At 36.7% G+C, this 16,104-nt stretch overlaps 1 protein-coding gene across 1 annotated transcript; it reads left to right on the forward strand.

Annotated features, from left to right (window-relative positions):
- Nucleotides 1-8,937: 8,937 nt before the first annotated feature.
- Nucleotides 8,938-15,691, forward strand: LOC105229782 (uncharacterized). The gene is made up of 4 exons (XM_049455771.1): nucleotides 8,938-8,974; nucleotides 9,158-9,426; nucleotides 13,749-13,800; nucleotides 14,321-15,691. The coding sequence occupies exons 1-4, from the start codon at nucleotides 8,938-8,940 to the stop codon at nucleotides 15,613-15,615; spliced, it is 1,653 nt and encodes a 550-aa protein (XP_049311728.1). The 3' UTR covers nucleotides 15,616-15,691.
- The last annotated feature ends 413 nt before the right edge of the window (nucleotides 15,692-16,104 follow it).

Consider the following 16,104-nt stretch of genomic DNA (forward strand, 5'->3'; position numbering starts at 1 on the left):
TCTTTAAGCTAGTCTGATGGACGAATGACATTTCTTTCTCCGAAAGGCCAAGCGCACTGATGTAGCTTATTGATTCCGAAGTTGCCAAAGCCGCTGCATTCGCTGATATACATATTTCCTATTTATATATATATGTATATATGTAGCATATATTCAAAATTCACAGAAATTTCCTTCTACTTGTGGTCTGGCTGATTTTCATAGTTTATGCCAGCAACTACTCACGATTTTACACTTATATGCACTGTTGATTCATGCTTTCAAAACACTTGAATATTTTCTGGCAAAAACGGATGAATAATCTATAATATAACACGAAGTATCTTTAGCTTCCTTTCAAAGTGTCACAATTAAATTATTCAGCTTCCGATATTCATAATAAACTGCTGCTTACTTAAACTTGTTACAAACTGTCTTGAGCGCCATCTATTAGTTAAAACTTGTATATTGCTGGCGACATCTACGTGTGATTAAGATGTTTCAAAACTTCAAAGTGAGAATGTAAATAAACAGCGAATATTCAAATGTTAAGTCGGAGAATGTTAATAAATAGAGAAATGTTAAGTTAGAAAATGTTAATAAACAGAGAAGGTGCAAATGTTCGCTGTACTAAAATGTTAATTATTACGAGGGAATATCGAAAAATTGCTAGTTCAAAAACGACATTACATAGCATATAGATCAAAGAGCATTCACCATCCCAAAAGGGAGCTCAACGAAGGTATTATGTTAATATAATCGTGAAAATTGAATAAAAATAAATTATTTAAAAAATTAAAAAAAAAAAATTGGCATTTTCTGCTTGTGGTTCTCTATTATTAACATTCTCTGCTCATGGAAAATTTAACAGAAATTTCTATTTTCGCTATTGGGTAACTAACCAGTTATATAACCGATAGTTGGCTTGCAGGGGTATTTATTGGGTAACTAACCAGTTATTTAACCGATAGTTAGCTCGCAGAGGTATTTACGGTCGGCTAATACTTTTTGTTTTTTTTTTTTTTGATGCAATTCGGTAACATATCTATGTATTTTTGAAATGGTTAAGTTGAGCTACGTACTCCAACTCAAGTCCAAAAGAAGACGCACTTCGGCTTAAAGAATGACCAGGAACTTAAAAATTCACGAACATACTAGTTAAGACCAACTACAAAAAGACAATGATAACTAAGCTTAAGTTCTCTGACTGTTCCAAAGGGTGGGGAGATCGTGCTTGGATAGTGCTTGTTAAGCTTCCATGAGGTCGAGCTGTCTAGTAGCAAGAAGGAGCGGAGTTCCGACTTTTTCATATTCCACCGACTGCTAGTCTGAGGAAACTTTCCCTGCCAAGCCATCAGCTTAACAGTTACCATCTCCCCCCTGCGTTGAATACTCTCAGAGCTTAAATGTTTCCATCCATTCGAACAACAACATGACCGAGGCAGCCCTGTCCCCGCCTCTTAATTCGCTGAACTATGTCAATGAAGAGTGATTTGTAGAGTTTGGCCTCTGTTCGTCGAGAGACTTTACATTCAAGTGCCTACTCAGTCCGAAGTAGCACCTGTTGGCAAGAGCTATTCTCCGTTGGATTTCGAGGACCCCGCCGTTTTTTGTTCTTCGGACGAGTGATCATGGGAAATATGTCGCAAGTTGTTTCCTGTACTAAACCTACAAGGCACTTGCTTGAAGATCCGACACTCTAAAACTCTAAGTCGGATGCGAACCTTCCATAACGGTAATGTATAACCAATATTCGACCGAAACTAAAAACCACAAAATTGCAGCCGCAATGTCATATGCAAATTTGCAAAGGAAAGCGCTGACCTACGCATGCGCAGCCGCCCCACAACGCATCCACACACACACGCACACATAAACTCGTGAATGCTACAGTTTAAGCATTCAGCCAACAACAAGCATCTGCAACAACTTTGCATTCCTTGCGGTGTGTGTGTCGGTGTGATGATGAAACTCAACGCAACTTGATTTTATTGCTGCTGCTGCGGCGGCTGGTGTCTTTGGCTACCGAACGACGTGTTGCGCATGCGCAAAAGCGCGCTCAAGGCGTTCGCCGGTCGTGTGCGATATGCAGAGCGCCAACTGGCAAAGCGTAATTGTTTTCGCGCAACACAAACACACACACACACGCAAATACCAGTGTATGGATTTGCATTGCACAAAGGTACCGTAGGTAGTCGCTGGGCACTTGCGCATGCGCGCATTTACAAAGAAATCATTGAGACGATCATATTCATCAGCGGCCGTTCATTACAATTTTGTTGTTGTTGTTGTTGCTGCTGTTTTTTGTGATTTTTTCATTTACGGTTTTTCTGTTTACTTCTTTCACCTTGGCGGCCGCGACGACCACGACGGCGTCGCTCGTGCATTTTGGGTCAGACGCTTCTTCGTGTGTGTGTGTGTGGGTGTATGTGTATTGCCATGCATTTATGCGCATATTTAGAATGTATGTTGTGCGTTGGTGTGTGCGCGTGGTATTGTGATGGCGCTGGTGCTGGCCATCAACGATCCACCATCAGTCCATCAGACCATCAACCATCGACGGATATTGATCGCGTGTATTTATGGTGATTTTGCGATTGCAGATTTTCAAACTGCGCATGCGTGCGTGCAGCAGTTATTCGTATTTATTGCGGCGCATGAGTTGAATGCTTTGTTGTTGTTATTTTTTTGTTTTGGAATTGCAATCGTAATATTTATTATATTTGTTATTTTTTTTCATTTTATTTGAGTCACTTGCAGGCATATGTATGTATGTATGTATGTACATATGTTAGTATATATGTTTTTATATAACTTTGGTATAAAATAAAGTGTTATATAATATTTTGTAAGTCTTATCTACATATTTATATACATTTCTATCTACTTATTGCACATATTTCATCTGATCAAAATTGACCCGGACTGACAAAAAAATTGTGCGATCTTCTGCGAACTCTAAGAAGAGATGCTTGACAACGTAGCTGAAGACCGAAAAATTTTTGTTAGTCCGGGTCAATTTTGATCAGATAAAATATGTGCAGCAACGAAAAAAATCAGATATTCATACCCAAAACATTAACCAAAATGTGTTGTGTCGATTAGTAAGAGAGGTTGAGAGGCCTCTGCAATAATTCTAATGCCAACATAACGATGTGCTTTTGCTTTTTTGAGGTTATTATCTTAAACAGTGGTGCCATAAGCCAAGAATTCGTTGCCTTTACTAAGCAGTTGGTATGGACCAGTTCTGGTCAAATTTGAACAGAAAAAAAATATATACATTCATATATATTAATATTCTATATACAGAAGCCTTGCTCACAAATCTTTTTGCGCCGCAGCTGCTAACATACAAGTACATATTTAAGTATGTATGTATATTTTTGGTATGCTCCGCCAAACTGTCGATTTGCGCTTAATTTGCAGATTTCTCGCTCGAAAGACACTTTTGCATTATTTTTAGTCTAATTTAAGCAATAAAAATCGGTAGAATCTAAATTTACCGCTTCCTATTCATACATCAATCGCACTACAAATACTTGCATACCACATACACATAAACTTATATGCAAAATAACGTAACAACATTTTCAGAAATTTACAGAGCAGACAATGAAACAAGTAATAAAATGAAACATAAGTGAAACAAAATTTAAATATTGGTTAAAACAGGGTTATATCTGATAGCAGAACCTTAAAATGTTGGACATACATATGTACTTATATGTATGTAATTCGAAGTAGTGGATCGTAATAAATGAAACACTCAATTTCGAATTTTTTGATGAGACGTTATTTTGCATTTTAGCTGACGATATGTATGTAAAGGGTGATTTTTTAAGAGCTTGATAACTTTTTAAAAAAAAAAACGCATAAAATTTGCAAAATCTCATCGGTTCTTTATTTGACGTTAGATTGGTTCAAATGACATTTACTTTTTGAAAGATAATTTTCCATTTAAATGTTGACCAGCGCTGCTCTTAGTGTCCCTTCGAAAGTCCATTTTGGGCACTTTTTTTCGAGCATTTCGGACGATGCCCCGAATTTCTTCGGAAATGTTGTCTTCCAAGATGGAATAGTTGCTGGCTTATTTCTGTAGACTTTAGACTTGACGTAGCACCCACAAAAAATAGCTACAGGCGTTAATCGCATGATCTTGGTGCCACTTACGGGTCCATTTCTTGAGATGAATTGTTGTCCGAAGTTTTCCCTCAAATGCCAATGGAAATCGCGAGCTTTGTGCAATGTAGCGCCATCTTTGTTGAAACCACATGTCAACCAAGTTCTTCTTTCCATTTTGGCACAAAAAGTTTGTTACATCACGTAGCGATCGCCATTTCACTTAACGTTGCGTCCAACAGCATCTTTGAAATACGGTCCAATGATTCCACCAGCGTACAAACCACACCAGAACATGCTTTTTTCGGATGCTGGCAGTTCTTGAGCGCTTCTGTTGCTCTTCACCCCAATGCTGCACTTTTTGCTATTTACGTAGCCATTCAACCATAAAATGAGCATAAGCCTGACAAACCAGCAGGGCGCGAAACACCATTTCGACCGAACACTGATTTTGGTAATATTCCATGATTTGCAAGCGTTGCTCGTTAGTAAGTCCTATTCAGGATAGATATGTCAGCAACTGAGCATCTTTCTCTTTGACACCATGTCTGAAATCCCACGTGATCTGTCAAATACTAATGCATGAAAATCCTAACCTCAAAAAAATCACCCGTTATGTACGTATAATGATGATTTCTTGAACAGCCTTTCCAATATTCCAATTCCATTCGCTTTTTGTTATTCTCCATGCTGCGCACGCCCACTCGACAGCTGACAGTAATTGCAAATTATATTCGGTCATTGAAAAATGGCATGCGACAAAAAATTAAATAAATTAAAAAAAAAATTGTCGTAAACACTGTTTTTTTGGAGCGCGTAAATCATCTTCGTGGTTAAGCAATAACCGAGTCTACTTTTTTGTAAAAAATTATGTTAAATTGTGAAAAAAAAAATTAGTCACCAAAAATATGCCAACTCCTATAGATATGCTACTGACGCTAAAAAATAATTCTTCATTTTACTTTCAAAAACTCAAAAAACTTTGCGTTGGCAACCGAGCAAGATACACGCTTTTAGAGAGCAACGATTCTGTGGAAAAAATCCAAATTTTTCAGGTGACTAGCTGAAACTCTGTTTCGGCAAAATTCCTCTACTATAAATTTGTATAATACTCTCATAAAGCACTTCTACTATAAGTCTGATAGTCTTAGTAACTAAAATATCACATTTTTTTCTTCAGAAATGTGGGCTACTTCTCCAAAATTTTTAAGTGAGAAACTGAAGCAGCTGATGCTTGATGGAAATTGAAATCTCCGTAAATCTTACGATGAACATTGAGAGTATATGAGAAATGGCTGTCTTTGAGAGTTATGATGTACAACAATAGGAATGTTTTTTCCAGGCTTTAATAACGGTTTGGTGCTTTCAATTTGTAAAATTTTTGGGTTGAGTAATAATCTTTAATCCGATATACAGTTCTTCTTTTCATTGGGAGTGTTTTTTTCCGTGGCGGGTCTCAAACTTAGCGCATAACCCTGGGGAGGGATGCTCGCCTTCTAACGGATGTTTTATAGTTACTCAGAGGATATTTGGTCTAAGACCGGACTTCAAGAGTTGCTTGAGCCATAAAAGAATCGTTTCTGGTCCCTACCAAGTAAATGGCGCTCAGAGAACTTTCGTCACTTGCGTGAATTTCTATACGTGGCTCGTCCACTATTGTAAATTCGGCTATAACCGCGTAACCGCGCATTACGCCAAAAAAGAAGAAGAAAAATGATCTTTAATCATTCTCGATGGACTGCTTCAAAAGAATTGAACGAAAAGCTGAACCAATGCTGTTACCAATCACTTTCTGTAGAAGCCAATAGAAAATCTTAAGTAATACATATTCTATTATATATTCTCCTAATAAAAAAGCAGGATTTGTTCTACCTCTATACCGCCGACATAAAGGTGGCTTCATTGTTGGTGGGAACACTCAGTCTTCATCCGACGACTGGAGTATTTCCTGGACACGACCAAAGTCGCTTTGGGGTTATTGAGAGCAATCAATTAAAAGAAAGAAACAACATTAATCAAGGAGAAGAAGAAAAGTGCGATGCAATAAACTTTTGCGGTTTAAATAAATTCCATAATTTATTTTTTTGACCAAACTCTATTGTCGTGTCTTCAACTTTATGGAAATATTTGCACACACTTGAAAGATACTTGAAGAAGTGTTTAAAAATTGTTAGGGAAGCCATATTTTTTGCACAAATGTATGTGGTAATAATTTTTTAATACACTCATATAAAGGAATGAAGTTTTTATTTACCGTTTCCTCCGAAGATAAAGCACTGAGTTCTCTCGCCATCTCTGCCGCTTTTCAAGCCATTCTCCACGCCAAAGTCAAGCAAGAACAATTGAAGCGCACAAACGCCAAACAAAGACAAAACGCACACATACATACACATTTACATATATACACACATTTACACCTACAAACGCACACACGAATAAGAAACATTGAATGGTTCGGAATCGACGACATCTCCTCCATACGAAATCAGTCAGTCGAGTGGCCAAATGCGTCTGCGGCAAACAAATTCTCGAAGCATTGAAGAGCGTTCTTGTGTTGGTGCCACAGTTGCGTTTGAGCCGCGTCTTCGTTGCTTGAGCGCAGATAGAAGATGGCTGCGCTGGACTTTTCCGCGCATGCGCGTCGTCTCTGCTTCTTCTTCTTTTGTGTGTGTTTGTGAGTAGTCGGCGCGGCAAGATGATTGAATTTATTACGCATGCGAGTCTTTATGTTTATATGTATGCAACACTGTTGTTGTTGTTGTTTTTGCTGATGATTTTTATTGCCGTTGCGCGAATTGTTATTCAGCACCAGCGCCATGGTCAACGTGCAGCAGCATTTCTTTAGCATTTCACTGCCGCCGCTTGATCACCTACCGTCCGCATCTTCGACTGCCACTTCAGGCTCTACGTTTGCCTCTCCTTCATCAGCCACAGAGTTTGCGTCCGCCGCTGCGCTTTTCTCTGCCACTTGCCACTTGTGAATTCCATTGCCGATCGATCTTTGATAACTTTTCTCGATAAACCAGCCGTTTGTGTGCGCCTTCACAGCGCCCGCCTCTCTTCCTTTCTTAGTTAGCGCGTCAGTCGCTCACCTACAATGCGTGGCGCGGACATCCATCAGCCAACCAACAGCTTCAGCGTCTCGAAAGTCTTTGATTTTTGTGATTCTTTGTGGTTATTGGATGCGTTCGCGTGATCGCTACCGGGAAATTTATCGCCGTTCATTAGAATTCAGCGTGCGGCGTGTAGCGATTGTGGCTGGAAAAGGGCCCGGTCTCGAGATTGGTAGCCGCATATTCCTCTATTTACTTAGGTGAGTGTGGAGGCAAATGCAAGCATGCCACACAAATTCATTTCGAATATATTTTATCTACTTTTATGGTATATATGTATGTATGTGTGAATGTGCGATTACTTAGATTCGCGTTTAGAAACGTTTAGAGAAGCATTAGAAACTCAGGCACGAGTAGGCGCGGATATGTTGGAATGCTGGTATTTATGCATAATGTGACCTCAGCACCTTCGGAGATGATTGGATGGAGGTGTGAGCAGAAGTTTTGGTATTTGCATGCATCAAGCCAAGTAATGTTCCACTCAAAACATGTACCTTGCTCTTCTACTTCAATTGCAAATCATGCCAATTTATTGCCAAAACACTGGTTCAGTTTGCGCGACGCATCGCATGCCATATTTAATATTCGGATGACATAATCGCTCAGCAGAGTCGGTACAACCATGAAGCGGTTTAGCAACCCGTTCACTCTTGTGGATAATGCGAAGTCCATCCGCCATCGTGCGTAACATTTGGAGCTGTGCTCGACCCTTTTGATGAAAGATTTTGCGAAGTAATTTTGGTTTGCGGGCCTACGAAATCCAACTCGTATAAGAATTGAAACTTAACGACTATCAAGAGAGTCCAAAACGAAATAGTCACCCAATTTTCACAAGAAAATTTTGTTCAGCGATGAATTTCATCTTCTGGTTGAGTGGATACGTGAAGTGATGATAATCCACAAGCCATTGTAGAGACGCCGTTACATCACATCTTCAACTATTTGGTTTGGGTAGAAAAAATCATTGGTAAATTTTTCTTCAAAAATGAAGCCGACCACAATGTCGCTTTTCTACGCAGATAAGCCCGATACAACTTATGAATTGAAAGAGAACTTCGGCGCTTTATTGATGACATACATTCGGCTCCGGGTCTCTCCCTGGCATTTATTCGACCTGGTAGGGGCGGCCACTTGAGAGAAATTGTTTTCGAAACATAATGGGCAAACCTTTATCTTTATTATTATAAGTTTAATTCTTGGCCATGTCATCAAATTGTATGCGTGTTTCTTCTTGAAAACCACATATCTAAAGAACACACTTCATAATCTTGAAAAGCTTCTTCCGGATTTATTCAATTTCGAAAACATTTTCAAGCAGCAGTTCTAAGATAAGATGAGCTTTCATTCGGCTAAGGTTCCGTTAACATAATAAGACTAATTTCAGTAGAGACTGTACTCCCTTGTATTTAATATCGAAAGGGCTCTTGAATATAAGGAATATGCTCTTGGAGCATTCCTGGACATTTCTGGAGCGTTCAACAACATCTCTAAAGAATCTATTCTGAATAGTATCCAGTCAATAGATGTTGATCTTGCTCTACCATGCTGGAACAGAAGCCTTTTGATTTCGAGATAGATAAGAGCAGAACGGAACGACGCTGGAATGACCATTTCTTGCAAGAAAGTCTGTATAGATACTTTGCAAGGTGGAGTGCTATTTGTGCTTCTATGGACATAAGTGGTGGATAAACAGTTAACGAACTTGGATGACAAAGCCCAAAAGATAATGCCATATGCGGATGATAATGCCATTTTAATAACGGGTAGGTGTCTACAGACCATTAGCAGTTTAATGACCACGCCTTTCAATAGAGTCCAGAATTGGGTATCGCAAGTGGGTGTGGCGTTGAACCTGCAGAAAACTGAGCGGCTTGTATTCACAAGATATCTCAAAATTTCTCTATGGAGCTTTCCTTCGATAAATGGGACACAACTCTTTCTCACAGAACCGCACCAAGTACCTTGTGATACTCTGTTAGTAGATGGCTGGCGTAAAGCTATGTTAGCTACGCACAACACTCTAAAGATTTATAAGTATGGCTCGAACGATGAAGTTGGTGCGGGAATATATACGTACTATCCAGAGTTAGGCATAAGGCAGGCTTTTAAGCTGCCGAACTACCGCAGTATATTTCAAGCTGAGGTTTTTGGTATTGCGAAAGCCGCGGAATTGGGCTCTAATAACCTAAACGCAATTCCAGAGTCAACGCAGACTGTAAAGAAGCAATAAAAACACTAGCCTCTTATCGCGTATTGGACAGAAGTGTCTTAGAAAGCAGGGCGGCAGTGGAAAGTATTGCCAGAAGCAGGGAAAGTTCTACTAGGTGTCAGGCCACAAAGGCAACGAGGGCAATGAAATAGTGGACGAGTTTGGCAGGAATGCTGTACTGCTAATATCCGAAAACGTGATCAATATAGGGAAACCCATGCATTGCCTAAACGACGATCTGGACAGAAGCATGGTAAAGAAAATAATAACCCAATAGAATGCTCGATACCTCGTGCAAAACTGCAAAAGTCATATGCAAAACAGTAGATCGGAAGTACACAAAACTTCTAGCACATATGATCGGGATACTAACTGGTCACTGTCTGATGGCGACACACACCCTCAGAATGGGGCTGACAGATCGAAAAGAATGCGGAAAATATCTAGAGAAAAGCACAAGGGAAAGAATGAAGCATGTCTTGTGCACTTGTCCGGAATTAGCAAGACTACGCTGTAAGCTCCTGGGGTCTCCACGCTGTGATAAACTTTAGGAGGTATCGATAGTGAGGTTACAGTGTCTCTTAAAATTCGCGTCGAGGGCAGGCATCCTGAAGGATGACTACTCCTCAAGTACGTAGTAACTGAACTCCATCTGGTATCACAAAGGATCAAAACTGGTCTATGCATAAAACATTGGCCTATCAGATTAACCTAGCCTAACCTAAAGTATTTCCATGTGAATTGATACAGATTTTGAGTTCACACTTCTATTAGTTAGTACATCCAGTTTTTATCCAGCTTCGTGAATGTCCATCCAACTAAGTATATGCGCTTTCATTCTTCTATAAGTTCTTTTATCTAGGCGAGCGAGTTTTCATTCATTATAACTAGACGAGCTTTTATCCAACTAGCTGAGCTTTAATTCACTCGGGTAAGTTTTAATAGAACTACGAAAGTTTTATTAAAACTAGAGGAGCTTTTCATTAAAAGTAATAGTGTACATACGAGTATGTTCTTTGTGTAATCGTTATCGTGTTTCCAAGCAGGCCGAAGAAGTTCATATCCATCATCCATTTATGCCGAAAACTATAATGATGAATTTTAAAGTAATTCACAGTCCAGATAAAGTTGCATTCATTGACTCTGGTGCTGATACTTCCTCAATGGAATTGAAGAAATCATCTTGTAGTCATAAATATAATTATTTTTAGGTTATCTGTCAAAGCAACGCAGAAATGCTTTGCAAAAAGTTGAGCTTAAAATATGAGCTCTTAAAAATACATGCATACATGTGTACATAAATCAATATTTTATGCGAATATTGACAAAAAATCGGCGATATGATGAAAGGTACTTTCTATTTCATTAGAAATTCCGCTATCTCTCTTCAAGTTATGTTAATATTCGCAATAAAAATCTGCACGAAAGCGCTTTGCATAAAATAATCAGCGAAAGCTGGGAGTGTTGGAGATTGGCCCGGGGCTTTTGCTTAAATATACATATATATATACATACAGACATAATTTTGTTGCCAAAAGTGTAACTAATCAACCATTAGTCATAATCTTGAACGATAGTGAAAATTGCGCTCAAAACGCTGCTTCCTTCTTAAGCTTCTTTTTAACTTCTTAAGCCATCAAATTTATTTTTATAAATTTATTTTCATAAAATGTCTGGTTCTTCGCATTTATTGTTGTTGCACTGTTTTAAGTTGTGAGTTACCGCACAACCGGCGAGATTTGACTATCAATCATCGGTCAATTTGTTGACCCAAAATGCGCAAGCTTGTCGACTTGAAGAAAGCTTAAGCGATTGGCGCGCTTTGGAGAAACTAAAACTATGAATAAGAGATGCTTAGAGAAGACACTTACTTACATATGTACATACAAACAAATACATATAATTTATGAGTTAGAGCAAAGTATTTTTTCACATGAATAATTAATGAGTTGGAATTGTTGCGGTTTTTTGAAGAGACAGTAAGCAAAAGAAGCGTTAGCTTAACAGTTAGAAGATGATGCTAGCGAGTTGTATAAAAATATTAACATATGTATGTATGTATGTATCTGTGTATTGAGATGATTTAAGAAATATGCAAACTATTTTTATTATGTTTTCTTGTTGTTGTTCTTTCGTGTAACTTAATCAATGCGAGTTTATTTAAGTGTGATCACTCGGCTTGCTGAGCTTAGTTTTGGTTTTAAGTTCGATCTGTTTTGTCCAACGTGCGAAGATGAGGCAGCATCTGTGGTCCATACTATTTTTAGTGATTTGCCTGACGGCGCTGCTGGTGAAATGTATGTGTTTGCAATTGAGTGAAAAGACTCTTATAGTAGAAAGGAGTGTTTAAAGTATTTTGAAACGAAAAGATGCAAGGATTATGTGTTGAGAATGGTTGATGATTGGAAAAATTTAAATTAAATAAATTGTGTTGGAATGAAAATGTGACAGTCGGGTAATTTTTTGTGAAAAATATTAGACGAATTTAATTTATTGGAATATTTTAAGAATTTTATGACTAAAATTATAAAAAAAAATTAAATAATATAAATAATTATTAAAAAAAAAAAATAAAAAATAATTTTGTAATTAATTTTATAAAAAAAATATTATAATTAAAAAATTATTAATAATTATTAATAATTTATTATTTTTTTTTTTATAAAATTAATTCTATTTAAATATTGGAAAAAACGAAAAATTTATACTAATAATAATATGATTACATAATAAAATATTTTTGATTTTAATAAAAGTAACAAAAATTATATGTAACGATATGCATATGTATGTACATATGTATGTATGTATATACTAACAAAATTAAAAAAGAAATAAATTTTATATTTAAAAAAATAAAATTTCTTAAAAACTTATAACAATAAATATTTAAACAAAAATTATTTTTTTTTTTATAAAATAATAAAAAAATTAAACCATTTTTTCATAAAACAATAAAATATGTTTTTTAACATAAGGCATTGAAAAATAAACATTGAAATAAAAATAAAAATAATAAATAAAGAAAAATATTTAATTAAAAAAAATAAATCAATTTAAAATTACAGAAAAATTAAATTTCTTTAAAAAAATTTTGAAATTAAAAAAAAAAATTAAAATTAAAAAAAAAAATAACTTACAATAATAAATACTAAAATAAAAATTATTTTTGATAACAATTATTAAAAATGTAATTATACAATTTTTTTATTAAAAAAAGTTTAACATTAGGAATTGAAAAATAAATATTAAACTAAAAATAAGAAAAAAAATTAAAACAATTAAAATAAAAAAATACTAAACCAACTTTAAAATAAAAAAAAAAATTCTTAAAAAAAGTTACGTATAACAATAAATATTAAAAAATAAATTAATTTTTTATAAAAAATTTTGAAAATATAATTAAACCATTTTCATAAAAAAAATATGTTTTTCAACATTAGACATTGAAAAATAAACTAAAAATAACAAAACTGTAAAAAAAACTAAATCAATTTAAAACTAAAAATATATATATAAATTTCTTTAAATAAATTAGTTATAACAATAAATATTAAAATAACTAAAGACGTTAACTTCAGTTGCACCTCACCAGCTTCACAGATAAAATGATTTTCAAACAACATCGGTCAGTTTGTATGTGCTATAGTACTTCGACCTTAACAATTTTTCAGGATATTGTACCGTTAGCTTATATAATAATTCATGCCAAATTTCGTGAAGAATCTGCGTCAAATAAAAAAGTTTTCCATACAAGGACTTGAGTTTGATGGTTCATTTTGTATGGCAGCTATATGCTATAGTGGACCGATCTGAACAATTTCTTTGGAGATTGTACCGTTAGCTTAACCAATAATTTATATGCAATTTCAAGAAGATATCTCGTCAACTAAAAAAGTTTTCCATACAAAACTAAAATTTAATTGTTCAGTTTGTATGGCAGCTATAGACTATAGTGATCCGATCTGAACAACGTGTTGAGGGAGTATAGCGTTATCTATTAAAATACTCATAACCACATTTCATGACGATATCTCGTAAAATAAAAATTTTTTCCAAACAAGGACTTGAGTTTGATGGTTCAGTTTGTATGGCAGCTATATGCTATAGTTGACCGATATCGGCGATACCAACCAACAAACAGTATTTTGGTGAGAAAAGGACGTGGTAAAATTTCAGAACGATATCTCAAAAACTAAAGGACTAGTTCGCGTTTATACTGAAGGAATGACAGAAACCTGGATATTAGTCAACCGACGTAGCTCCATACACTGATCGTATACATCAAATTTTACTATAATTATTGCTTTCATTTTCGTACCCACCAGATGAAACGATCTTGTTTTCGTAAGAGCGATCCGATCGTGTTAGAGATCTATTGTAAGTAATTTATCCTTCATTCACTTGATAGCAACTCCTTGAGATAATTTTATCAACATGACAGAGATGGGTTTTTACCTGATAACTAAGTAAACGGAAGTGTATAGTATAATATATTAAATACATTCCATGGTTTTCGTTGTCATTATACTCCAAATAATATAGTGATCTCACAAATAGTTTTTATGATGAAACCTCAGTCCTTTCTCGTTATAAATTCCGGTTTGATTGGGGTTCATAGACCCCACTGACGTGAATATGCATGCAAATAGATTACCTGCGGTTAGCTATACTCGATTTTCTTTGAAAATATTTTACTACCTTTCTGGGCGATGTAAAATTTAAACATAAAGAAGATCGCAAACCGGGTTTTATGGTCTAAACCGAATATGGTGAACTTTTCAAATTCATAATATTCACGAATTTTAGGATCACACAATAATCTCTCACACAATTTTATATTAAATCCATGTGAAAATATTATGAAATTAATTATACTTCCTCTTTTCTACACTTTCAGCTGAATCCTTCACCGAAGTCGATGATGACGGCAATGAAATCGAAGTTAAACGTTTCTACATTGAAGGTCGTCAGCTGAACGGTGGTCGCCGGCAATGTTATGAGACACGTAGACGCAAACGCTCTTACGTTTACGGACAAGAAGATGACAAGTCCAATGATGAGATTCTAACAGCTACCTCAACGTCGCCAAGCGGTATTGATACCGCCGTCTCCATAGATGAGGAGGATGACATGGAAGAAGATAAGCCAGTTGGTGTGTACGGAATACGCCAAGGTAGTGCTGACAATGGGGAACAGAATATGGCTGATGATGGAGCTGATGAGAACGAGAATGAGGATGGACAAGAAGCCACAGTCAATTTGCCTGTCGTGGCGCAGATCACACATCAAAGTAGCGTACAGTCCAAACCAGCTGCTGTGGACAGTAACCAGAATGGCATAGTAATTGTACAAAGCAATATGCCGCCCAAAGTAGATCCACAAACACACGCGGTTTTTGAACTATTGCCGGTGGGAAATGAAGAACACGGTGATGACGGGCTCGATCATGCGCTTGATGGCGATGACTATGGTGATGATTCGCTTCTATTATATCAAGAAGAAATTAGTCCAGTGACCACTACAGGTATTTGGTCGACTGGTGAAGACGTACCTCTGCCATATGGTCAGACTGAGTTGGAGACTGACCCTGAAGATTATGCTGATATAGATGAGGAACAGAATGGCACAGCTAAACCTAAACCATCGAAAAAACCCTCGAAAAGGCCTACAAAAAAACCATCCAAAAAGCCATCGCGCAAACCTTCTAGAAGACCTGTCAAGAAGCGTCCTAACAACAAACGTCCTAACAACAAACGTCCAAATACATCGAGCGGCAAACGTCGTCGTCCAAGCAAAAGGAACAAGAATTCGTCCAAAAGACGTGGCACGACCAACAATAAGAGACGTCGCCAACGCCCCAATTACGAGAATGACGATTTCGATGGTTTGCGTCTAACAGCAAATCGCCTTAAGAATCAGAAATTAGACAATTTAAAGTATAAACGTAAACAGTTGAATAAGGAGAATGAAGCCAACCAAGGGATAGACACTTTTACCAAGACCGAGACGCTTACGCAGACCGGCACAGGCGACGATGAGAAGAATGTTAACTGTATTATTATCAACAAAACCACGACACCGCGCCCATTCTGGGGCCTGTTCGGTCGTAGCGCTGATGGTGACGAGGCTGAGGCAACCACCGCCAAACCCTACGGCAGAAGGAAGCGCATTAACTTCAGTCTGCCGGCATAAGTTTATTTGAGAGATTCAGGATTTAGTGAAATAGAATTAATTTTAATTTAATATTTATTTATTTAATATTTATAAAAGAAATAAAGAAATGTACTATGTGTTTTGAAATTATTTTGGGTCGAAAAATTTGATTTAGCAGTTTTTGGCAGTATTTTTTCTGCTTTTCCGACGAAATCATCTCCTGAACGGAATTTTATAATTCGCTTCCTTAGCCTCAAAAAATATAAGCTTAGGTCTATCGAAAAGCGGCCTATGTGCAGAAACACAAAATCTAGAGCTCGGGAGCTCGGAAACTCTGTCATTCCGACGGCCATGATGAAGGTACATGTATATGGAATTAAAGTCGGATTTTAGATAGGGAAATATTTCTAAGCCTAGCATTGCCTTTCGGCTCTGTGGATATACGTGTTGCCACAGTCGCAATTATGGAGAGATTCTTCTGCAATATTGGCTTACAAAGCATGATAGTGTTCTCCTCGAATTGGACAA

This window comes from Bactrocera dorsalis, chromosome 4 (assembly GCF_023373825.1).
Source record: "Bactrocera dorsalis isolate Fly_Bdor chromosome 4, ASM2337382v1, whole genome shotgun sequence".
Taxonomy (NCBI): domain Eukaryota; kingdom Metazoa; phylum Arthropoda; class Insecta; order Diptera; family Tephritidae; genus Bactrocera; species Bactrocera dorsalis.

What these genes read in the sequence shown, in the direction of transcription:
- LOC105229782 (XM_049455771.1), top strand. Translation starts at nt 8,938, where the DNA reads ATGCCATATGCGGATGATAATGCCATTTTAATAACGG. An exon ending in TAATGCCATTTTAATAACGG is followed by an intron (nt 8,975 to 9,157) that starts GTAGGTGTCTAC and finishes TCTTTCTCACAG; the next exon opens with AACCGCACCAAGTACCTTGT. An exon ending in TTCCAGAGTCAACGCAGACT is followed by an intron (nt 9,427 to 13,748) that starts GTAAAGAAGCAA and finishes CGTACCCACCAG; the next exon opens with ATGAAACGATCTTGTTTTCG.